This window comes from Oncorhynchus masou, chromosome 6 (assembly GCF_036934945.1).
Source record: "Oncorhynchus masou masou isolate Uvic2021 chromosome 6, UVic_Omas_1.1, whole genome shotgun sequence".
In the NCBI taxonomy this organism is placed as follows: Eukaryota; Metazoa; Chordata; class Actinopteri; order Salmoniformes; family Salmonidae; genus Oncorhynchus; species Oncorhynchus masou.
This window is the reverse complement of record NC_088217.1, coordinates 57,989,642-58,014,992: the sequence shown is the minus strand read 5'-3', so window position 1 is coordinate 58,014,992 and position 25,351 is coordinate 57,989,642. Positions and strand designations below refer to the sequence as shown.

At 43.0% G+C, this 25,351-nt stretch overlaps 1 protein-coding gene across 2 annotated transcripts in view; it reads left to right on the top strand.

Moving 5' to 3' along the window:
* LOC135542344 (matrilin-4-like) overlaps window positions 1-15,104 on the top strand; it is a 56,148-nt gene extending 41,044 nt beyond the window's left edge. For both annotated transcript variants that reach the window (XM_064969247.1, XM_064969246.1), the window contains exons 9-13: window positions 8,867-8,989; window positions 10,133-10,537; window positions 10,841-10,993; window positions 11,294-11,398; window positions 13,988-15,104. In XM_064969247.1, coding sequence (XP_064825319.1) covers window positions 8,867-8,989; window positions 10,133-10,537; window positions 10,841-10,993; window positions 11,294-11,398; window positions 13,988-14,046 — 845 coding nt within the window. In that variant the 3' untranslated portion in view covers window positions 14,047-15,104. The remainder of the gene's footprint in view (window positions 1-8,866; window positions 8,990-10,132; window positions 10,538-10,840; window positions 10,994-11,293; window positions 11,399-13,987) is intronic.
* The last annotated feature ends 10,247 nt before the right edge of the window (window positions 15,105-25,351 follow it).

Genomic DNA, 25,351 nt, shown 5'->3' with positions numbered 1-25,351 from the left:
GTTCCTACCAGCTCTCTCAGGGTGGAGGACCCTGAACTGACGAATGAGGTCAGGGTCCAGGATGTCTTTGGCAGGAACCCAGGAGCGCTCCTCAGGACCGTAGCCTTCCCAGTCCACCAGATACTGCCAGGACCGCTGCACCCGGCGGGAATCCAGTATCCGGTGGACGGTATAAGCCGGCTGGCCTCCAATGACACGAGGCGGAGGGGGAGGTCTGTCTGCCGGGACAAGGGGAGAAAAAACAACAGGTTTTAACAATGAAACATGAAATGTGGGATTAATCTTAAGGGATCTGGGTAAGTGTAGGCGATAAGAAACTGGGTTAACTCTCCTGGCAACCTTGAAGGGACCGATGTATTTTTGGGACAGCTTGCGAGACTCCACCCGTAGAGGTAAGAGAGCCAGACTCTCTGGCCGGGGCGCAGGGTAGGCCCGGGACGGCGACGTCTGTTGGCTTGTTGTTGATACCTCTGTGAGGAACGCATAAGATTAAGACGGGTCTTCCTCCACATAAGCCGACAGCGTCTGACGAACTTCAAGGCTGAAGGCACTCTGACTTCTGCCTCCTGGTCCGGGAACAATGGAGGAGCATAGCCAAACTGACACTCGTGCGGGGACATACCAGTGGAGGAGGAGCGCAAGGTGTTGTGCGCGTATTCGGCCCAAACAATAAAGGATGACCATGTGGACGGGTTGTCACGAGTCATACATCGGAGGGTGGTTTCCAGCTCTTGATTCATCCTCTCTGTTTGGCCGTTGGACTCCGGATGGTACCCTGAAGATAGACTGGCAGAAGCCCCCATGAGTTGGCAGAAGGCCTTCCAAAACCTTGAGGTGAACTGGGGACCTCTGTCAGAAACCACATCTTGAGGAATGCCGAAGACTCGGAACACATGATTAATTACCAACTCAGCCGTTTCCTTGGCAGAAGGTAACTTAGTCAGAGGGACGAACCTGGCCGCCTTTGAAAACCTGTCGATTATGACTAGGATAGTAGTATTGCCATGGGATGGAGGAAGTCCAGTAATAAAGTCCAATGAGATATGGGACCAGGGTCTGTGGGGAACAGGTAAAGGGTGAAGGAGTCCTTGAGGGCGGAGGTGAGAAGATTTGCCCTGGCAGCACACGGGGCAGGCATTGACGAAAGTGGCAACGTCTTCTCTTATGGTAGGCCACCAGAACTTACGCTGGATGAACTCCAAGGTGCGACCTACGCCCGGATGACAGGTGAGGCGAGAGGAGTGCCCCCACAGAAGGACCTGAGTCCTCACTGCCTTGGGGACAAACAACCGATTGGCAGGGCCTCCTTTCGGGTCCGGTTCGCTAGCTTGAGCACGTCTCACGGTATCCTCAACTTGCCACGAGATCGGAGCCACAATCTTAGCAGCAGGAAGGACAGGCATGTCCGTGTCATCTCGAATGGCAGGAGCGTAGACTCGGGACAGGGCATCCGGTTTGAGATTCTTCGACCCGGGCCGATAGGTGAGGATAAACTGGAATCGATTGAAGAAAAGAGACCATCTAGCTTGTCTAGAGTTCAATCGCTTCGCCTGCTGGATATACTCCAGATTTTTGTGGTCCGTAAGCACTTGAAACGGGTGAGAAGCCCCCTCGAGCCAGTGTCTCCATTCCTTCAATGCCATCTTAACCGCTAGGAGTTCACGATCCCCCACATCGTAGTTCCTCTCAGTCGGGGTAAGCCGGTGTGAGAAGAAAGCGCACGGATGAAGCTTCTTGTCTTCACCCCTCTGAGACAGGACAGCTCCAACACCAACCTCTGATGCGTCTACCTCCACCACAAATGGTTCATCCGTAGTCGGTAGTATCAGGATGGGAGCAGAGAGGACGCGCTGCTTGAGTCCTTGGAAGGCCGTCTCAGCTTCTCTTCCCCACAAAAACCTTGCATTGCCACCTTTGGTTAAAGCTGAGAGAGGAGCTGCCACCAAACTGAAGTTCTTGATGAACTTGCGGTAAAAGTTTGTGAAGCCCAGGAAACGCTGAACATCCTTAACGGATTTGGGGGTGGGCCAATCCGCTACCGCCCCTTCCTTCCTAGGGTCCATTTGGACTCGACCGGGTTCCACTACAAATCCCAGGAATTGTACTCGGGATGAACGGAATTCACATTTTTCCGGCTTAACGTACAGATGGCTGTCTAGGAGGCGTTTGAGTACTTGTCTGACATGCTTAGTGTGTTCTTGAAGGGAGCTTGAAAAGATGAGGATGTCATCCAAGTAAACGAACACAAATATGTTAAGCATATCCCTAAGCACATCGTTTATGAGCGCTTGGAACACCGCTGGGGCGTTGGTCAGGCCGAAGGGCATCACCAAGTATTCATAGTGACCAGTAGGCGTGTTGAAAGCGGTCTTCCACTCGTCACCAGGTCTGATCCGCACAAGATGGTATGCGTTCCGCAGGTCAAGCTTAGTGAAAACAACTGCTTCCTGGAGCAGCTCGAAGGCTGTGGCCATAAGGGGTAGCGGGTAACGGTTACGGACGGTTATGGCATTGAGTCCCCGGTAGTCGATGCAAGGACGTAATCCACCGTCTTTCTTGGCCACAAAGAAAAACCCTGCTCCCGCCGGGGAGGTGGATGGACGCATGAGGCCTGCTTCCAGAGCGTCCTTGATGTAGGTATCCATAGCAGCTCGTTCGGGTGGAGATAGGGAAAAGATCCGACCCCTGGGGGGGCAAGTGCCCGGAAACAGGTCGATGGGGCAATCATAAGGTCTATGGGGTGGTAGCATGGTGGCCCTCTGTTTGCTAAACACCAGTTTGAGGTCATGGTAACACTCGGGAACTCGGGTCAGGTCGATGGATTCTAAAGACTCGGGAGTAGAACTCGGGGAATTCTGGAAAATACAAGTAGCTTGGCACGTAGGACCCCACTGCTTGATAGTGCCCACAGACCAGTCGATGTGAGGGTTATGGCTGTGAAGCCAGGGGTATCCAAGGACGAGAGGGAACTCGGAACAGGAGATCAAATGAAAGTTCATCAATTCCTGGTGTTGTGAAACTGAAAGTCGCAAGGAGGTAGTGACATGAGTGACAAGTCCAGATCCCAAAGGGCTTCCATCCAATGTAGTAACCCTCATGGGGTCACTTAGAGGTTCAGAGGGAACGCCATTCTCCTTCGCCCAGACACCATCCATGAAGTTACCTGCGGCTCCAGAGTCTACCAAGGCTTGAAGGTGAAGCTTGTGGTTGTCCCAGGAGAGGGTGACTGGAATGAGCAGACGGGAGTTGGACGGATGGGAGGAGGTTATGTTTCCCGTTACAGTTCCCCCCGGTCTGTACGGGACAGAGCGTTTCCCTGGAGCCCGGGACACGTGGAACAGAAATGGCCCGGTTTGCCGCAATATAGACAGCGTCGCTCCCTCATCCGGCGGTCTCTCTCAGCCTGGGAGATGCGTCCAATCTGCATGGGTTCCGGTGGAGCCAGCGATGATGAAGGTGGGGACTCGGAGCTGGGACTGATAGGGGCTAGAGGTCTACGGTTGAGTTCTCTCTCTCTCAGACGCTGGTCAATGCGTGAGGCCAACTTGATCAGGGACTCGAGATTGTCCGGTGGTTCCCGAGTGGCCAGTTCATCTTGGATAGTGTCGGAAAGGCCTTTCAGAAAGCACACCGTGAGCGCCTCGTTGTTCCAGCCACTCGCTGCTGCCACCGTGCGGAACTGGATGGCATAGTCCGTCACGCTGCGCCAACCTTGATGGAGAGTCAGGAGCTGTTTGGCTGAGTCAGAACCACTGCTTGGGCCTTGAAACACTCGTTCGAATTCCTCAGCAAAGGCAGAGTAGCTGGCACAGCAGGAACTATGGGCATCCCACACAGCAGTAGCCCAGGCCAGGGCTTTTTCCGACAGCAGGGTGATGATATATGCGATCTTAGACCGGTCGGTGGGAAACGATGAGGGTTGCAGCTCAAAGGAGAGAGAACATTGAGTGAGAAACCCTTTACAAGCACTTGGATCACCTGAGAACCGTTGGGGAGGTGGAAGACGAGGTTCAGCCAGGGGGTTAACTGCCATGGGTACGTGAACCTGAGGTACTGGGACGGGAACTGTTGCCGGGGTAAGTCGATCAGATATTTGCTTAATGGAAGTCAGCATCTCCGACAGAAGATGAGAATGTCTAGCCATTAAGGCCTCTTGCTGAACCAGGGCGGCTTCGTGGCGTTGGACAGTCTCCTGGTGGTGGGACAGCGTGGCAAAAAGGTCCTGGGAACTGGCTGCCTCTGTGTTCATTTTTGGGCTCTGTGTTTCTGTCAGGACCCGGTTTCGAACCTGGGTCTCCAGAGTGAGAAACAGTCACTTAACCAACTGAGCCACGAATAGTCAGCAGAACCCAGAAGATGAGGCAGACACAGCAGTACTTAAGACGGTGTATTTAATAAAGAAAAAACCTTAAATACAAAAAAATGGCAAATCCAAAAGGTGGTAGGAAAAGCACAAAAAGGCCTCAAAAGAAACTCACAAAAAATAAACAAAAACAAAAAACAGAATACCACAAGAGCGTCACCCGGAATCGACAAGAGTACACAGAACACTAGGGCAGGGTGCTAACATACAAACACAGAGCACAGAACTGAGGGAAACTAAGGGTTTAAATACAATTAGAGGAAACGAGGCACAGGTGCAAATAATAATGGGGATCAAGGGAAAAACATAAGGACAAAAAGCACAATGGGGGCATCTACTGACCAAAACCCGGAACAACCCTGGCCAAATCCTGACAAAAATGTTTGCTTTCTGACCTTAAAGAGGTGATCCTACTGGCAGCTCCAATGGCATGCAGCCCATGACGACTGGTGACCTCTCGCTACTGCAGTCTTCCTCCACCTTTACAATCATTGTGACCATTATATTCTGCCTGCTCTGCAGTTAAGGTCTTTGTTCTATCACACTTTTCCTGTAACATCCGACCTTACCGCTACGGGTGACCCTACCAGGAGCTTAAGCTCCAGACGGCAATTCAGAATCTCGCTGACAAGAAGACCTGCACAAGTTAATGAGGCCATCATCAGGCTAAACAATATAATGCATTTAGCTAGTGGCAGAATTACCCAACATCGTATTTGAGCCAGCTGCTGGGTGAGATTTTTGTTGTGATCATTACAAGTGGAACAAATCTACATTTTACTCTGTATTAATCAATTTCGAGCTCCATCTTTAAAATCGGAATAATGGAAATCCATGCTTCAAAACAACAACAACAACGTTTTTACAAATTAAATATGCAATATTATAACTTTCTCTGTCATTTCCTGGTTGCTAAATTTATTTTGCCTAATTTCAGTTTGTGACCAAACAAGCAATTTATGTAGAGAATCATTGTGTCATCTAAACCACTGTGAAATATATATTTTAATATAACCCAAAATATTATATTTTCAGCTGTTTGAGACTGGTGTACAAAACCGAATGTAAAAGATGTAAAAAAGTAACTTAAGAAGGGGAAGCTCAAGTTACCATTATAGACGATCACTGTAGGTTGAGAATTATTGTCCTCCTGTTGCTTCCTGTTTGTGGGTTTTCAGATAGCTGAAGAGGATAATCCAAGAGATGCAAGATTTTGCTGCAGTGTGGCCAAGGGTATGTGATGGTGGTGGATGATTGGTGGGCCTTCTTGGAGGTAAAGCTCTCCTTACATTGTTGTCACTTGTCTTCTGCGGAGTGGCAGAGTTCTTGTAGTGTAACTCCCTTGTTGACTGTCTTCCTCCATGTGGTTCTGTCCTATGCATTGTCCTCCTAATTAGTGGTGTTCACAGGGCACTTTTTCAGGTTGGTACTTGTAGCGTTTGTTCTGTCCACGAAATTGCTTTGCTGTTCGCCGGGAGTACAGGACCTATACTAGTGAGCTGGTGATGGTAGTGGTGATGCTTTAAAAAAACACGAGTCAATACTTCACGTCATTTTGAATATTGAATAGCTTCCTGTGTGTTTATGTTAGAGACTTATCGTTTCTTTCGGTGGCTGCAGCTCAATACCCATTTTCCATCGATATAAAGCTTGTGCCCAATCCATAACATGGAGCTTGTGAAAGCTGTGTTTTTCTACACATGAGAGGATCTGAACAAGACAATCATCATGAAATTGTCTGGTAAACCCGAACCGTTTGAGCTAGCAACTCATCACCCCATGTTGTTATTTTTGGTCTACAACATCCACAAGCTTTAAGGCAGTTGTCTGAACTTTCTGATGCCTACGACCTAATTTTGGAAACTGACTGTCCAGACAGAAATGTTTGAGCAACAACAACATTCGACAGGTAGGACTCTCAGGAACAATTAGCACTCACTTGTTTTGCTCTACGACGCACACAACCTTCAGGGGAGTCGTCATTCGGTAACCCAGTACCGGACCATATAAATGGCACAATGTGAATAAGGTGTAAGAAGTTCCATAGCCAAAGTGGGTAAATTTGGGTCTAAAAATACATATATATATATATATATATATATATATGTTGTTATATATGTGTTGTCTTGTCTGGTATTGCCAACACGTATTGTTTTGGGTGGTGTTGTCTTATCAGGTCGGGCTTGGTGTCTTTTTTATGTTTAGTGCCAGACCTAGGACTGTGTAAGTCTTTGCGAAGGCATCCATGCCCAGTATGTGTTCTTCCAAGTGGGCAGATATGGCATTGTCATGTGCATACCGGAGCTCCACGATGAAAACCTATTTGCTGTTTGTCTTGAATTTGTTAAGGTTTGGACTCCCTGAAACAGATTTGAGCTGTAGGGTGAACGATGGCAGCAATGTAGAATGGGTGGGGACAATGATCCAGTTTCACTCCAGGTTTCATCTTTAAGGATTACTTTTTAGCACCACTGTTACTGATCACAGTACCCTGGTGAGTTTGTCAGCCAAAGGGCATCATAGTTCATCGATTCAAATACTTTTGTAAGGTCATAAAGGCCATGTAAATTGTTTGCTTTTGCTCCTTGCATGTCTGTTGTGCCTCTGGTTGTACGAAAGCCGCAATGTGATTCTGGGAGGAGTAGGAGTCTTTATTTTCCTAGTGGTGTAAAGGAGGAAGAACATACTTTCTTAACCTCCGTTTTAAAGATGATTACAATCAGGGTGTCCTTGATTTGTGTGGGAATGTTATTCTCGTACCAGAGCAAGGCATGTACAGTATGTGGTGTAAGAGCTCTCAGGATCATGTATGTGGCCCTGTCATTTCTTACCTTCTGGGTGGCATCTTGTACGGCCTGCCAGGTGATTCACCCATGTCTACCTTTATGAGTTGCTGAGGGTTTTGGTCGATGATCTACATCTCAACGGTTGTACTTCGGTTTGAAGAGTGCTTCTAGATGTTCTTTCCACCAGGATTTAATTGATTCATCATCATTCAGCAGCTTATGTCCATCATTGGAGCGGAATGGGTTTAGGCTACAGTAACTGGGTTTGTATAATGCCTTGGTGGCATGGAAGAAGCCTCTGGTATCGACAGGGTCCACCAGATTTAGGATCTCCCGTGCCTTTCCTGTGTTTGAGTCCCTCACTCAAGGATGGACATTTACCTTCACTCTGCGGTGAGACTCTCTTTTAGCTTAAAAGCTTATGTCATTCTGTCAAGCGCAAACGTTTATTGGTTTTGTGTCGATGGGTTATACAAGTTCGGTCATGTTATCAAATCAGTCCTTGTGCTTTTTGATCTCATAGACAATGGTATTCTTGAAGGTGTTGAGCATGGTGGACTTGAGCATGCTCCAGTATGTTTTGATATCCTCAGGTTATTCTTTGGGGAATTTAGCAACAAGAGGTGCATCCTGAGGTGTTGCAGTTTGCTGGTATCTCTCAGACATCTTGACCGTCTTATCCCTAATTTTCACCCTTTTTATTCATTAGTCTACTGGACATAATGGAGCGGATCAAGGGATGATCTGTACTTTCCAAAAGTTGCTGGGACTCTTCATCGCTAGTGGGATGTTCACAACACAACAATCCTTACCTCAGACAATGACATAGCCAATGATATGCCATTGTGTGGATGCATCCAGGATGTTTTGAATTTGTTTTTCTGATTGAAGATGACAAGGTCATATTCTACACATTTGGTTAGGAGAATAACTCCATTTGAGTTGGTATTGCTGACACCTTCCTTCTTATCATGCCTCTTCAAATGTTGTGGTCCTGGCTGACCCTGGCAAAACAAACCCCAAGAAGTATGATCTTCCTTAGGAATACTTGAGAGTCCAAGTTGGTATAGAACGTCTCAAACAATAGAAGAATCCTGGGCATGAAACCACAACCTTCCCTTCAAGCTGTAATCAGTGTATCTGTTTGTATGATACAATGATAGACCTGCGGGCATGACTGTAAGCAGATCTGTATCGCCTCCCCATGCAACTTCAGCTGTGAATGCAACACTTCAAACTCAAGTTAGTGAGGCCATCATCAGGCCAAACAGTAGAATACATAGGGACATATGTATACAACAGCGTATTTAAGGCGGCTGCTGCATGAGATTTGTGGTGAACATTGCAAACTCAACAAATCTACATACTATCCTGTACTTATCAAGCCTAAAATACATATTTGCTGTCCTTATTACTTGCATACAACAGGATTTTGTTGATATTTTTGATCAGACCTGGGTTCAAATAGTATGTGTTTTCTTTGTAATATTTTTAGCACTTGATTGTGCCTGTCAGGAGTGCCAGTTTGTACATTTGGGATTGGTCATTGGTTGAAGTGCTCCAAGCAAGCTCAATCAAAAGCAACTAAAGTATTCCTAACAATACAAATTCTATTTGAACCCATCGTGTTCCATTGATCCCGGACATAACCTATGACACTAAACACTTCATTTCACCTCTGTTTGTCAGTCTATCCATGTGTGTTTGTCCTCCACAGATCTTGACCTGTGTAACACAGTGGTGCATGGCTGTGAGCACCAGTGTGTCAGCACACCAGGATCCTACTACTGCATCTGTCCTGAGGCACAGCTACTGGCGGAGGATGGCAAAGGCTGCGGAAGTAAGTATACCTCACACACCCACTGAATACAATAATGAATATCCTCTAATACCCTCTACAACTCCTGTGGTTCACCAGTATGCAATGGCTCTATACAACTACTACCATTCAATTGTCCCTCTGTAGTATCTAGAAAATAATATCTAATATCTAATGTGCTCCAGGACTAGGACTGGAATTGCATAACCTACAAATTAAACCTCTTCAAAAATAAAATATTTAGCCATGTAAGTAATTGAGAAAGTTTTACAGTAAGGACCTGTTAAAATGCATAACAACTGCACATTCCACAGTGTATTATTTTTGTTCGGTAGGTTACAGGTACATTATCCATTACCCATAGGCTACCACTCAAAAGTTGAAGTAATAATAAATTCAGTATCAACAGGAAAATAAAAAAGAAGGTGGCCTCTACCCCCAACCTTTCATCTCGTTCTCCCAACCCCGCCCAGCCAACATGTCACCATCCCAGATAATGTATTTATAAATCCCATCATTGTGTGGTCGGTAGTTGGGTTTCCCAAGGGACTCCATAGTCCAGCATAGCTGGCCTAAATTGTAATTACTGAAAAAATGATTTGATTTGTAATGTTTGTAATGTTCTCAAACCATTGCTGTACATGATATCAGCAAGGGTACGGATTCCACATTTGGACTATTTGGGGGATGCAAAATACTGCTCTCCAGACCACAAAGCATTATTGTCAAATAGCGGAGCATAGCATTTCATTTTGCACCAATTGAAATTGTGTTAGCACTAATAGGACCAAAGCATAGTTTACATTGTTGAAGGGATATATCAGTGACGAACACCTCTTTCATGTCTCTCTATACTCAGCAAGGGGGAAGAAGAATCATCTCTAAACCAAATTAGGATTGGGCGAAATGCTGCCTGAAAATACAATTTAAAGTTTGGTACAAATAACCCTCCTACGTCTTTCCCTCTTTGTAAGTTTGTTAATTTTAACAGGGAAAAATATTTTAAAAAGCCTTTTCTTCATCAAGAGAACACTGCCAAAGGAGCTGTTGTTTCTGATGAATCCCACAGTGTTTTATGAAAGACCAACAATCCATGCATGGTAAATGCAACAAGGGCATGTTACTGTATGGAAAGTGCCCTGATTTGCCCCTTGTCCCACCCAGCCTGCAGATCAGCCAACATTGACCTGGTCCTCCTCATCGACGGCTCCAAGAGTGTGCGTCCCCAGAACTTTGAGCTGGTAAAGCAGTTTGTAAACCAGGTGGTGGACTCCCTGGACGTGTCGGCGCACGGGACACGAGTGGGCCTAGTGCAGTACTCCAGTCGCGTGCGAACCGAGTTCTCCCTCAACATGTACCAGACGGCGGTTGACATCAAGAAGGCGGTGATGAATGTGGAGTACATGGAGAAGGGCACCATGACGGGCCTGGCTCTCAAGCATATGGTAGAGAATAGCTTCTCAGAGGCCGAGGGTGCCCGCAAGAATGTCCCTCGTGTGGGCCTGGTCTTCACTGACGGCCGCTCTCAAGACGACATCACTGAGTGGGCCAAAAAAGCCAAAGAAGCAGGTACTGTAGATGACACACGGGCTGTAATTTATTTGCCTAATGTATTATAAAGCTTCTGCAGTAATGTTTCCATATGACCAAGAACATTAAGATTTGATTATCTTTCTATAATGAGAGCTCATATAACATGGTTATGAAACATGAAAGCCTACTACTTAAAGACAACATATCATGTCCAAATCGACTGCCATTCACTACTTTGGTGTGTGGCTAGATTTTTCAACAAAACAGTGCTTGCAATCAAATACAATTCAGGACTTCATCCACCCCTTCAGTGAGATACTGCATTGTCCTGTGTGCCAGGTATTACTATGTATGCTGTTGGTGTTGGGAAGGCCGTGGAGGATGAGCTGCGTGAGATTGCCTCGGAGCCACACGACAAACACTTCTTTTATACCACTGACTTCACTTTCATCAACCAGATAGCAGAGAACCTCAAGCTCAACATCTGTGCAGGTATTCTATTCTATGATCAAAGCAAATCACAACATAATCAGAACTTGTTCTTTTAGAGCACCATCTAGTCAGGCAAAGATTAATAGAGAAGATGAGGTTAAATACTTTTTACACAATAGACACCTCCTTACATTTCTTAATTTGGAGAGAAAGTTACTTTTTTTCAAAATGTGTATGTGATCCCCTGTGGCTCAGTTGGTTGAGCATGGCGCTTGCAACACCAGGGTTGTGGGTTTGATTCCCATTGGGTACCAGGAGGGGGGGGGATGAATGAGTTGCTCTGTAAATGTGTGTTTTCAGAGGAGAGCCAGGGAGAGATTGAGGTAAAAAACCCATGTGCCTGTGAGAGTCTGGTTGAGTTCCAGCAAGCCACAATGACCACGCTGGAGCAGCTGACAACAAAACATATCCTTTTATATACAGTTCCTGTTCATTTAAGTTGAACTTTGTAGCAAATCAAATTGTATGTATTTATATAGCCCTTCGTACATCAGCTGATATCTCAAAGTGCTGTACAGAAACCTAGCCTAAAATCCCAAACAACAAGTAATGCAGGTGTAGAAGCACGGTGGCTAGGAAAAATTCCCTAGAAAGGCCAAAACCTAGGAAGAAACCTAGAGAGGAACCAGGCTATGAGGGGTGGCCAGTCCTCTTCTGGATGTGCCGGGTGGAGATTATAACAGAACATGGCCAAGATGTTCAAATGTTCATAAATGACCAGCATGGTTAAATAATAATAATCACAGTAGTTGTCGAGGGTGCAGCAAGTTAGCACCTCAGGAGTAAATGTCAGTTTCAAAGACCAATTGTTTTTTCCTTGTAAATGCTTAGGGATTAGAAGTGATGATGAGTTACAATGGCACTTCTGTTGCAGTGGAATTCCACGTCAGTCTCCATCATGCTATTGCACATAAGTATCTTTTGATTGAGTGTGCACATGGCTACTTTTCATTGGGAGGACATATTTTTTGTGCAGTGCCCATTATAACATTTGTGCTAGTAGATTAGATTTACTGATGGCTATTGATCCAGATATTTCAGATACTACCTTATTTTGTCCTAACATTTTACAGTTTTGTGATAACAATTACTATAACAAAATACTTTATGTAGTTTATATAAATGTGTTTTTAAACCATAAAGTTGTTAGTGCCTTCGGAAAGAATTCAGACCCCCTGACTTTTCCACATTTTGTTACGTTACAGGTTTATTCTAAAGTAGATTACATTTTTCAAAATCATCTACACACAATAACCCATAATGACAAAGCAAAAACATGTTTTTAGAAAAGTATTCAGACCTTTTGCTCTGAGACTCAAAATTGAGCTCAAGTGCATCCTGTTCCACTGATCATCCTCGAGATGTTTCCTTGAGATGTTTCTACAACTTGATTGGATATGATTTTTAAAGGCACACACCTGTCTATTTAAGGTCCCACAGTTGACATTGTATGTCAGAGCAAAAATCAAGCCATGAGGTTGAAGGAATTGTCCATAGAGCTTTGAGACAGTATTGTGTCCAGGCACAGATCTGGGGAAGGGTACCAAAACATTTCTGCAGCTTTGAATGTCCCCAAGAACACTCTGGCCTCCATCGATCTTAAATGGAAGAAGTTTGGAACGACCACCACAAGACTCTTCCTAGAGTTGGCCGCATGGCAAAACGGAACAATCGGGAGAGAAGGGTCTTGATCAGGGAGGTGACCAAGAACCCGATGGTCGCTCTGACAGAGCTCTAGAGTTCCTCTGTGGAGATGGAAGAACCTTCCAGAAGGACAACCATCTCTGCAGCACTCCACCAATCAGGCCTTTATGGTAGAGCGACCAGGCGAAATCCACTCCTCAATAAAAGGTACATGACAGCCACCTTGGAGTTTTCCAAAAGGCACCTAAAGACTCTTAGACCATGAGAAATAAGATTCTCTGGTCTGATGAAACCAAGATTGAACTCTTTGGCCTGAATGCCAAGCGTCTCGTCTGGAGGAAACTTAGCACCATCTCTACGGTGAAGCATGGTGGTGGCAGCAAGATAGTGTGGGGATATTTTTCAGTGGCAGGGACTGGGAGACTAGTCAGGATTGAGGCAAAGATGAACAGAGAAAAGTACAAAGTGATCCTTAATGAAAACCTGCTCCAGAGCACTCAGGGTCTCAGACAAGTGGGCAAAGGTTCCCTTTCCAACAGGGCAACTACCCTAAGTACACAGCCAAGACAACATGGGAGTGGCTTCGGGGTAAGTCTCTGAATGTCCTTGAGCGGCCCAACCAGAGCCCAGACTTGAACCCGATCTAACATCTCTGGAGAGACCTGAAAATAGCTGTGCATCAACGATCCCCATCCAACCTGACAGAGCTGAGAGGATCTGCAGAGGATAATGGGAGAAACTCCCCAAATACAGGTGTCAAGCTTGTAGCGTCATACCCAAGAAGACTCGAGGCTGTAAGCACTGCCAAAGGCACTTCAACAAAGTACTGAGTAAAGGGTCTGAATACTTATGTATATGTATATGTGATATTTCAGAATTTTTATTATTTATAAATTAGCAAAAATGTATAAACTGTTTTTGCTTTGTCATTATGGGGTGTTGTGTGTAGATTGAGTCGGAAAATCAACAACAATTTAATCAATTTTAGAATAAAGTTTTAACCTAACAAAATGTGGAAAAAATCAAATGGTCTGAATACTTTCCAAAGGCACTGTACCTTAGGTACCTAATATATATATGCATTTAAGTGATATACTGTTGGCCCATATACGTCAGTGTTTGTAACTCAAGTTATTGCACAGATCTTCCCATCAACATCAATGCATGATTTATGCCAAAGTCCAAGTTTAGTGCACACATTTCAAATTAGGATTCGGACCAAAATTAATCCCATAAAAAAGCCATATGATTCTTCTACTACAATATCATTCAATTCAGCTCAACTTCATTCGTTCAGCCAATTTGACCATAAAATGGAATGATGTGTTTATTTCCTTAACCCTTTTCTACTGGCGGGGATGACTGCTCGATTGGAGGACTTGGAGAACCAGCTGCTGTCACGGAAATGAGGGGTGTCAACCATGTAACCCAACAAGGATGTGGAGATGCATTGAGTATAGAGGACTCTTCCTGTCAAGAATGTAACGGGAAAAACAAGTCCTGTCAATGTTGAATATCCATGATGTAAATTACCCAAAACAATATTTCATGTAGAGTATCTCGTATCAGAGCATGAATGCACTGGACTTAAGTCATGTCAAACACATCAATAGGAACAGTTGGCACACTACTTACTGTAGAAGTAAGCACAGGCAACTAGAAAGTACAGCCATTGTTTATAACTTAAACACAGTATTTTTCCATTGACACACCAGATACCAGTTTCTTTGTGCCCTATTTATACTTGATCTGTTTTATATAGTTTGTTAAATGTGATGTATTTATAGCCATATTTTATACCGGCAGTAGATATCTGAGAAAAGAGAAATTAAGAAGTGTTATTATTACCAGTCCTTATGATCTAGCCTAGGTCAATTCAAAGCACCAATCAGTGATTCGTAGAAAGTAATATAATGCAATATTTGTAGAGGAATGAACAAAAGCATCATCAAAAAGAGTACAAATAATGGTTCCTGGATTTACAAAAGTGAAACCAAGCATCACCCAATTACCCAGATCAAAACATGACTGTCAAGAGGATGAGATCAAGTACTGTATTAACTTGATCACATTAATTATCTTACAGGGGAACTATGTATGAAATTGAATTAGGTAATGACTTTACTGATATATTATGTGAAATCAAAATACCACCAAAAACAAAGCAAAGTTTATGCCCCACCTTTTGCTATGGTTTAATTTTAAATCGATTGAGCTTTTTACAGTTCAATTAATTATCCCTCTCTGTTATGCATTTTACTGCATTTTTGAGGGACAGAGAGAATGTCACTGAGATATGTAACTGAACAAGAGGGCCTTTTAAGTTTCTTGTTATTCTTTGTTTAGTCTTGTATTAAACGACCACGTGATGGAAAGATTTATAACCCTATATTTGGTTACCTGTAGTTTTTGTATATTTCTAATAACCTTTTTTTGTTATGTTCAAAGGCTCTCTGTATTCTGGCACAGACGGCAATAAAGACTAAATTGTTTGCTGTGTTGTTTCTTCATAACTCTAAACAGAATCGTAGGATCATTGCAACCTGAGAGCAGTCACCCTGTAATTGGTCAGAGATGTGTTATGGTGTGTACCCCCAAGGGACTAAATTTACGAGTGATGTGTAAATGGGATTTTTCTTCATTATCGTTTTCAAACAGAGACATACTTTATGATGATGAACTTCAGTTCCTATCTCCATAGAGGGTCTAATAAGTCCCTGGGATACCTTGTGTTCTTTTCACAACAAGTGTTCCACCATGGATGACCTTTCTAAGTACCTTCTAATTAAGGCTAATGGGGGTGAGCTCCTCTTTCCATTGCCGTGTTTGTTGACTTCCAGCCAAGACTCTGGAGAATGTGAAATGCCAGATGATCCCCCAAGCCTTGGTGAAGAAATGTTAATTGTCCCAAAAGGTAGCCTGGCCTTCGACTCTCACAAGAAGCTTTGGAAGAACATAAAGCAAATGCTTTTCAACAACAAGTTGCCTCTAAAGTTTTCAGACTGATGTAACATTGTCAAGTGAGCACAGGAAACAGAGGAGCTCAGACAAGGATGTTTTGGCACACAGTATAGTAGCAACCTTCCGGGCACACACTGGTTGAATCGACGTTGTTTCAGCATAATTTGTCAACGTATTGTGTCATGGAATCAATGTGGAAAATACATTGGTTTTGAAAAAAGTATGTACAGAATATATTGAAATTCTGTAGAAAATTCCATAAAGAAACAAAGAAAATCTTTTTCATCCTATATTCAATATACAGTTGAAGTCAGAAGTTTACATATAGCATAGCCAAATACATTTAAACTCAGTTTCATCTAATCCTAGTAAACATTCTCTGTCTTAGGTCAGTTAGGATCACCACTTAATTTTAAGAATGTGAAATATCAGAATAAAGGTAGCGAGAATGATTCATTTCAGCTTTTATTCCTTTCATCACATTCCCAGTGGGTCACAAGTTTACATACCCTCAATTAGTATTTGGTAGCATTGCCTTTAAATTGTTTAACTTGGGTCAAATGTTTCAGGAAGCCTTCCACAAGCTTCCCACAATAAGTTGGGTGAATTTTGGCCCATTCAGCCTGACAGAGCTGGTGTGTAGGCCTCCTTGCTCGCACACATTTTTTCAATTTCAAATTTTCTATGGGATTGAGGTCAGGGCTTTGTGATGGCCACTCCAATACCTTGACTTAGTTGTCTTTAAGCCATTTTGCCACACCTTTGGAAGTATGCTTGGTGTCATTGTTCATTTGGAAGACCTATTTGCGACCAAGCTTTAACTTCCTGACTGATGTCTTGAGATGTTGCTTCAATATATCCAGATAATTTCCCCTGCTCATGATTCCATCTATTTTGTGAAGTGCACCAGTCCCTCCTGCAGCAAGCACCCTCACAACGTGATGCTGCCACCCCCGTGCATCACGGTTGGGATGGTGTTCTTCGGCTTGCAAGCCTCCCCCTTTCTCCTCCAAACATAACGATGGTCATTATGGCTAAACATTTCAATTTTTGTTTCATCAGACCAGAGGACAAATGCACCATCTTTGTCCCCATGTGCAGTTACAAATTGTAGTCTGGCTTTTTTTTATCACGGTTTTGGAGCTTCTTCGATATAGGGGGCGCCCTTTTAATTTTTGGATAAAAAAACGTTCCCGTTTTAAACAAGATATTTTGTCACGAAAAGATGCTCGACTATGCATACAGCCTTGGAAAGAAAACACACACGATATTGTCTGTGAGTGCCACAGAACTAATGCTACAGGTGAAACCAAGATGAAATTTCATACAGGAAATGCCCCAGATTTTGAATGCGCTGTGTTCCAGTGTCTCTTATATGGCTGCAAATGCGCCAGGAATGAGCCTACACTTTCTGTCGTTTCCCCAAGGTGTCTGCAGCATTGTGACGTATTTGTAGGCATATCATTGGAAGATTGACCATAAGAGACTACATTTACCAGGTGTCCGCTTGGTGTCCTCTGTCGAAATTATTGCGCAATTTCCAGCTGCGTGCACTTTTCCATTTGGTTCAGAGGAGAAAGGCAACTGCCACGAATGATTTATCATCGAATAGATATGTGAAAAACACCTTGAGGATTGATTCTAAACAACGTTTGCCATGTTTCTGTCGATATTATGGAGTTAATATGGAAAAAAGTTTGGTGTTGTAATGACTGAATTTTTGGGGGGTTTTCTTAGCCAAATGTGCCAAAACGGAGCGATTTCTCCTACACAAATAATCTTTTTGGAAAATTGAACATTTGCTATCTAACTGAGAGTCTCCTCATTGAAAACATCCGAAGTTCTTCAAAGGTAAATGATTTTATTTGAATGCTTTTCTTGTTTTTGTGAAAATGTTGCCTGCAAATGCTTGGCTTAATGCTATGCTAGCTATCAATACTCTTACACAAATGCTTGTGTAGCTATGGTTAAAAAGCATATTTTGAAAATCTGAGATGACAGTGTTGTTAACAAAAGGCTAAGCTTGTGAGCCAATATATTTATTTCATTTCATTTGCGATTTTCATGAATAGTTAACGTTGCGTTATGCTAATGAGCTCCCCAAGGTGTCTGCAGCATTGTGACGTATTTGTGGGCAGATCATTGGAAAATTGACCATAAGAGACCACATTTACCAGGTGTCCGCCCGGTGTCCTGCGCCGAAATTGGTGCGCAAAAGTCACCTGCCAGTATTTTTCCATGCGATACAGAGAGGAAAGCAAGCTTCCACGAACTGCATATCAATGAAGAGATATGTGAAAAAACACCTTGAGGATTGATTCCAAACAACGTTTGCCATGTTTCGGTCGATATTATGTAGTTAATCCGGAAAAAGTTTTACGTTGTAGGTGACTGAATTTTCGGTTCGTTTCGGTAGCCAGACGCAATGTAAAAAACGGAACGATTTCTCCTACACACAGACGCTTTCAGGAAAAACTGCGCATTTGGTATGTAACTGAGAGTCTCCTCATTGAAAACATCAGAAGCTCTTCAAAGGTAAATGATTTTATTTATTTGGTTATCTGGTTTTTGTGAAAATGTTGCGTGCTAAATGCTACTCAAAATGCTATGCTAGCTTTGCATACTCTTACACAAATTAGTCAATTTCTATGGTTCAAAAGCATATTTTGAAAATCTGAGATGACAGTGTTGTTAAGAAAAGGCTAAGCTTGAGAGCAGACGCATTATTTTCATTTTATTTGCGATTTTCAGAAATCGTTAACGTTGCGTTATGCTAATGAGCCTGAGGCTTTAGTCACAAACCCGGATCCGGGATGGGGAGTTTCAAGAAGTTAACATATCCACCCTTTGATTAAAGGGCGGCAGGGTAGCCTAGTGGTTAGAGCGTTGGACTAGTAACCGAAAGGTTGCAAGTTCAAATCCCCGAGCTGACAAGGTACAAATCTGTCGTTCTGCCCCTGAACAGGCAGTTAACCCACTGTTCCTAGACCGTCATTGAAAATAAGAATTTGTCCTTAACTGACTTGCCTAGTAAAATAGAGGTAAAATTAAAATAAAAAAATTCAGTCCTCCAAGGGTCAGAACCTGGAATCAGCCCATACCGCACCATCTATTGTCATCGATTTCTCCAGAGTCCTGGAAATAAGGCCTCATACACAGGGAATGAGACAACAGCCCCCTAAAACTAAAACAGTCACACAGGTGAATGTAGCCCATAACACACTATCAAACCCAATTAGTCAGGGAAGTATCCACCCCAGAGTTTTCTGCCAAACCGTGAGCCAGGGTGGTCAAACCAGCTGAGGCTTCGGGCACTGATTCGTCCGGAGCTGTGTTATTTGGGATGTAAGCACAAACATGGTCCCGATAATCCCTTTTCAGCCATTACCACTCTCCGCATACTCAAGTAGGACGTGCTGTATCAGGAATATTTCACCCACGATAAGACAGTTCAGGCGAACAGCGTCCATGTGAAGCCCCACCCTCTCCCCGAGAACACATCACTTAACAAGAGCCAGACACATCTTCACTTCTATGAACAACAACAGGGAGGGTTTTTTCATTCGAGAGATGGCCCCCGGAATTCTGTTAATTCCAGTTCTCCTCTCGAACACTGTTTATTGTTTGAGAGTGTCAGAGTGTCTTACCCTCCTGCCGCACGATATGAATCCGGGTAGCTCTTTCAACTAGCTGTCACCAGGAGTCCTTGGTATGGTCCCCCCAACAAGCCTCTGGGACTGGATTGAGTGACTTCACCTGTAGTTCACCTGTAATGCATAAAATCCTGGACATACAGGCTTGGTTAACAAACAGTTTCTCATATGTTTTATCTGATAGCTAAAAAAATGTTTTAATTTATTTTTTATTATTAGTTTCTTATCCAATAGGCCACTAACTTATCCACCCCCTTTTGATACCTGGCTCTGCCCAGGTATCAAACTTATATACCCTAAATAATGACTTAGGTAGGATTAGTAAATTATCCTTATTTTCTGACATTATCATGCATGTCCAATTCTCTGATCAGACCCCAAAAGATAGCCACGATAAGTTCAAAAGATCATACCATATTAGACAAAGAACCCATTATCCTTAAAATAAAAATAATCACCTGTGTAATTAAAACTCATAAAATAAAAACTCATAAGGTTCCATATGTGAGCGTCCTCCTTAAAATACCTTTGCACTAAAACAAATAGTTCTAACAATTGTTTTATGTGTATATATTTGCAGACCTTTTTCAATTTGGTCGTTTATGGCCGCTCTCTCCCCCACTCTCCCCAAAATTATAATCCCAGGAGACTTCTAAAAGTGAGACACAACACGCCTAACTAGCATTCACTATGCTACTTCGATTCAGAAACTCAATAAGTGAACTATAACTAAAACCTAATAATTCCCCTTTGACTCAAATCATTAATCATAAGTTTTTTAAACATCGTCTACGTATGTGTTTACTTAAATGAACATGCTACCCTTAGATACAATTAACCTGATAACATTATTATCCAATGTATTACTTTTTCCCTCTGCCGCAAATGTCGTACATTTCTCAGTGTAAGCAATTCGTAATTTAATCCCAGATATTTAATAAAAATGCAGTCGCATTCTCCCATGGCTCCTTTAATTTACTTATTTTAGGTAACTCCCATCCGTCCCGGAACAAAGAATCCTACCTAAACACGCCAGAACACAATGTTTAACTAAGTTAAATCAAACCCTAAAATTCACCATAACCAGTAAACAAATAAACAAACCACTTTTATCAGCTAAAAACAAACTATACGAAACCTCACTACTATAATGCTTCAGATGGCAAAATTACTCAGAGACTCACGTTTACATCTGTTAGTTCCTCAAGAAAAAAACAACTTGCCCCTGTTACTGATGTCTACGTATCAGGGGAAAAGCTCAAATAACCAAATTCAACCTAGCTAATTTCCCGAAACATATGCAGTTATGTTTTTCTATAGAGGTTGCTTTTCAACTTTAAATACCCTAACATGGTTCCACACAATGGAAACAGTGCTCAAATTCACTGGTGTTACATAAACAATCAAACCTGGAATCACAACCATCGGAATCCATTACCACAATGTTTTACGATTCAGACATCCAGTCTCTCTCTCCCATAGCCTAATTCAATCCAAACAAACGCCACAAATCTTATGATGCCTACCTAACGTATCAGCTGCTAGTTTTTAGCATCTTTCCTGACTATCCTGGTGTCTTCTCAAATTTCTGTTAAAAATGTATTTTGTAATTTTTACCAACTTCTGAAAAGTGACTCGATACTAATGCACCCATTTTCCTTCCAACAAACAATTTTCTCCGTTTCCCCCAGTCACAACGTAATTTCCATGGTGACCAAAAGTGCTTTGCGAGTGACGTCATCAACAAGCGCTCAACCTCGGCAATGAATTCTATAGAGGTTGCTTTTCAACTTTAAATACCCTAACATGGTTCCACACAATGGAAACAGTGCTCAAATTCACTGGCACTGTTCTAAACTCTTGACTATATTATATACAATTGGGAATGGGAGCAAGAGAGAAAATTAATATATGTACAGTACATAATAGCATTTGGACTAGTCAGTCCTGATTGAAATGTATACATAATTAGTCATCATTGATAAAAATTCCCTTAACATTAACTATTGTTTTATTTCACTGTAGAGTCTCTAGCACTGCTCAACACGCCTCGGCTAACAATTTAGTTCTACCTCCCACACACGCAGTGACATCACCTGGTTTAAATGCTATTTCTAGATACAATATCTCTTTCATTATCACTATATGCACAGGTTTACCCCCACTGTATTCACATCCTACTATGCCTTGAATATATTCTACCGTGCCCAGAAATCTGCTCCTTTTACTCTCTGTTCTGAATGTACTAGACATCCAGTTCTGTTAGTCTTTAGCCGTACCCTTATCCAACTCCTCCTCTGTTGCTCTGGTAATGTATAGGTTAATCCAGGGCCTGCTGTGTCAACCTCCACTCCCATCCCCCAGGTGCTCTCATTTGTTGACTTCTGCAACCGTAAAAGCCTTGGTTTCATGCATGTTAACATTAGAAGCCTCCTCCCTAAGTTTGTTTTATTCACTGCCCTAGCACACTCCACCAATTTACTCCACCAATAGTGTCTGAATCCTGGCTTAGGAAGACCACCAAAAACCCTTGAAATTTCCATTCCTAACTATAACATTTTCCGACAAGATAGAACTGCCAAAGGGAGCGGCGTTGCAATTTACTGCAAAGATAACCTGCAGAGTTCTGTCTAACTATTCAGGTCTGTACCCAAACAATTTTAGCTTCTACTTCTAAAAATGTACCTTTCCAGAAACAACTCTCTCACCGTTGCCGCATGCTATAGACCACCCTCTGCCCCCAGCTGTGCCCTCGACACCATATGTGATTTGATTGCCCCCCATCTATCTTCTGAGCTCGTGCTGCTAGGTGACCTAAACTGGGACATGCTTAACACCCCAGCCATCCTACTATCTAGGCTTGATGCCCTCAATCTCACACAACTTATCAATGAACCTACCAGATATAACCCCAAATCCGAAAACACAGGCATCTCATAGATATCATCCTATCTAACTCACCCTCCAAATACACCTCTGCTGTTTTCAACCAAGATCTCAGCGATCACTGCCTCATTGCCTTCATCCGCAATTGGTCTGCGAGCAAACGGCCACCTCTCATCACTGTCAAACGCTCCCTAAAACACTTCTGCGACCAGGCCTTTCTAATCGACTTGGCCGGGGTATCCTGGAATGACATTGACCTCATCCCGACAGTAGAGGATGCATGGTTATTCTTTAAAAGTGCCTTCCTCACCATCTTAAATAGGCATGCCCCATTCAAAAAATGTAGAACCAGGAATAGATATATCCCTTGGTTCACTCCAGACCTGCCTGCCCTTGACCAGCACAAAAACATCTTGTGACGTTTTGCATTAGCATCGAATAGCGCCCATGATATGCAACTTTTCAGGGAAGTTAGGAACCAATATACACAGGCAGTTAGGAAAGCTAAGGCTAGCTATTTTAAACAGAAATTTGCATCCTGCAGTACAAACTCAAAAAAGTTCTGGGACACTGTAAAGTCCATGGAGAATAAGAGCACCTCCTCCCAGCTACCCACTGCTCTGAGGCTAGGAAACATTGTTACAACCGACAAATCCACTATAATTGAGAATTCTAATAAGCATTTCTCTACGGCTGGCCATGCTTTCCACCTAGCTACCCCTACTGAGCTACCCCTACCCGGGTCAACTGCCCGGCACCCTCCACAGCAACCCGCCCAAGCCCCCACCATTTCTCCTTCACCCATATCCAGATAGCTGATGTTCTGAAAGAGCTGCAAAATCTGGACCCCTACAAATCAGCCAGGCGAGACAATCTGGACCCTCTCTTTCTAAAATAATCTGCCGAAATTGTTGCAACCCCTATTACTAGCTTGTTCAACCTCTCTTTCGTATTGTCTGAGATTCCCAAAGATTGGAAAGCTGCCGCGGTCATCCCCCTCTTCAAAGTGGGAGACACTCTAGACCCAAACTGCTACAGACCTATATGTATCCTACCCTGCATCTCTAAGGTCTTCGAAGGCCAAGTTAACAAACAAATTACTGACCATTTTGAATCACATCGTACCTTCTCCACTATGCAATCTGGTTTCCAAGCTGGTCATGGGTGCATCTCAGCCACGCTCAAGGTCCTTAATAAGGATAGGGGGCAGCATTTCCACTTTGGATAAATAGCGTGCATAATTTCAACTTCCTGCTAATCATGCCAGGAATATATTATATGCATATGATTAGTAGGTGTGGATAGACAACACTCTGAAGTTTCTAAAACTGGTTCAATCATGTCTGTGACTATAACATAACTTATGTAGCAGGCAAAACCCAGAGGAAAAACTGTTCAGATTATAATTTTTTTTCCTCTGACCGTTCCCTCAGTTGTCTTTGCCAAGGGAAATTTGATAGCGCCCATTTTACAGTTCCTACGACTTCCACAGGATGTCACCAGTCTTTGGAATTGGTTTGGAGTTAATCATTGGTGCAACGAAGAAGAGGTACATCCTGGAACAACGTTACACTGTTGATAGTTACGCAAGAGGGAAAATGGTGCATGTTTTGTTTACTTGCTGTATTGAATACAGATTGCCCGTCTACAATTTGATTGATTATTAACGTTTAAAAATACCTAAAGTTGTATTACAAAAGTAGTTTGAAATATTTTGGCAAAGTTTATAGGCAACTTTTGAAATGTTTTATAGTGTTTTGGAAAGCAGTTTTTTTCCAGATCAAACCTGCTTTATAAATGGACATTTCGGGTATACATGGACAGAATTAATCAGAAAAAAAGGACCAATTGTGATGTTTATGGGACATATTGGAGTGCCAACAAAAAATCTTGTCAAAGGTAATGCATGTTTTATATTTTATTTCAGCGTTTTGTGTAGCGCCTGCTACGCTAGTTCTTTTGTTTACAACTGGTTCAGGGGGGTGTATGCTATCAGATAATAGCTTCTCATGCTTTCGCCGAAAAGCATTTTTAAAATCTGACATGTTGGCTGGACTCACAACGAGTGTAGCTTTAATTGATTACCCTGCATGTGTGATTTAATGAAAGTTTGAGTTTTATCGCGTTTTATTTGAATTTGGCGCTATGCATTTCCCGAAGCTATTGGCCACTTGAGACGCTAGTGTCTCACTATCCCCAAGAGCGATATCATAACCGCTATCGATAAGAGACATTACTGTGCAGCTGTATTCATCGACCTGGCCAAGGCTTTCGAATCTGCCAATCACCACATTCTGATTGGCAGACTCAACAGCCTTGGTTTCTCAAATGATTGCCTCGCCTGGTTCACCAACTACTTATCTGATAGAGTTCAGTGTGTCAAATCGGAGGGCCTGTTGTCCAGACCTCTGGCAGTCTCTATGGGGGTGCCACAGGGTTCAATTCTCGGGCCGACTCTCTTCTGTGTATACATCAATTATGTCGCTCTTGCTGCTGGTGATTCTCTGATCCACCTCTATGCAGACGACACCATTCTGTATACTTCTGGCCCTTCTTTGGACAATGTGTTAATCTTGAAGCTAGGGGGCAGAATTTTCACTTTTGGATAAGTAGCGTGCCCAATTTCAACTTCCTGCTACTCATGCCAAGAATATAAGATATGCATATTATTCATATATTTGGATAGAAAACCCTCTGAAGTTTCTAAAACTGTTTGAATCATGTCTGTGAGTATAACAGAACTTATGTAGCAGGCAAAACCCAGAGGACTAACTGTTCAGATTTTTTTTCCCCTCTCTGTTCCCTTTATTGTCTTTGCCATGGGATATTTCATAGGAACCTATTTTCAATTCCTACCGCTTCCACTGGATGTCGCCAGCCTTTGGAATTTGGTTGAGGTTATTCCTTTGTGCAATGAAGAAGTAGGCCAACTCGGAATTGGGGACACTTTGTGAGTTGCGCAAGATGTGAAAAGCAGCTCTGGTTTGTTTTCTTTCCTGTATTGAATACAGATTGCCCCCATCTACAATTTAATCGATTATTAACGTTTAAAAATACGTAACGTTGTATTACAAAAGTACTTTGCGCCCATTTTACAGTTCCTACGACTTCCACAGGATGTCACCAGTCTTTGGAATTGGGTTGGAGTTAATCATAGGTGCAACGAAGAAGAGGTACATCCTGGAAAACGTTACACTGTTGATAGTTACGCAAG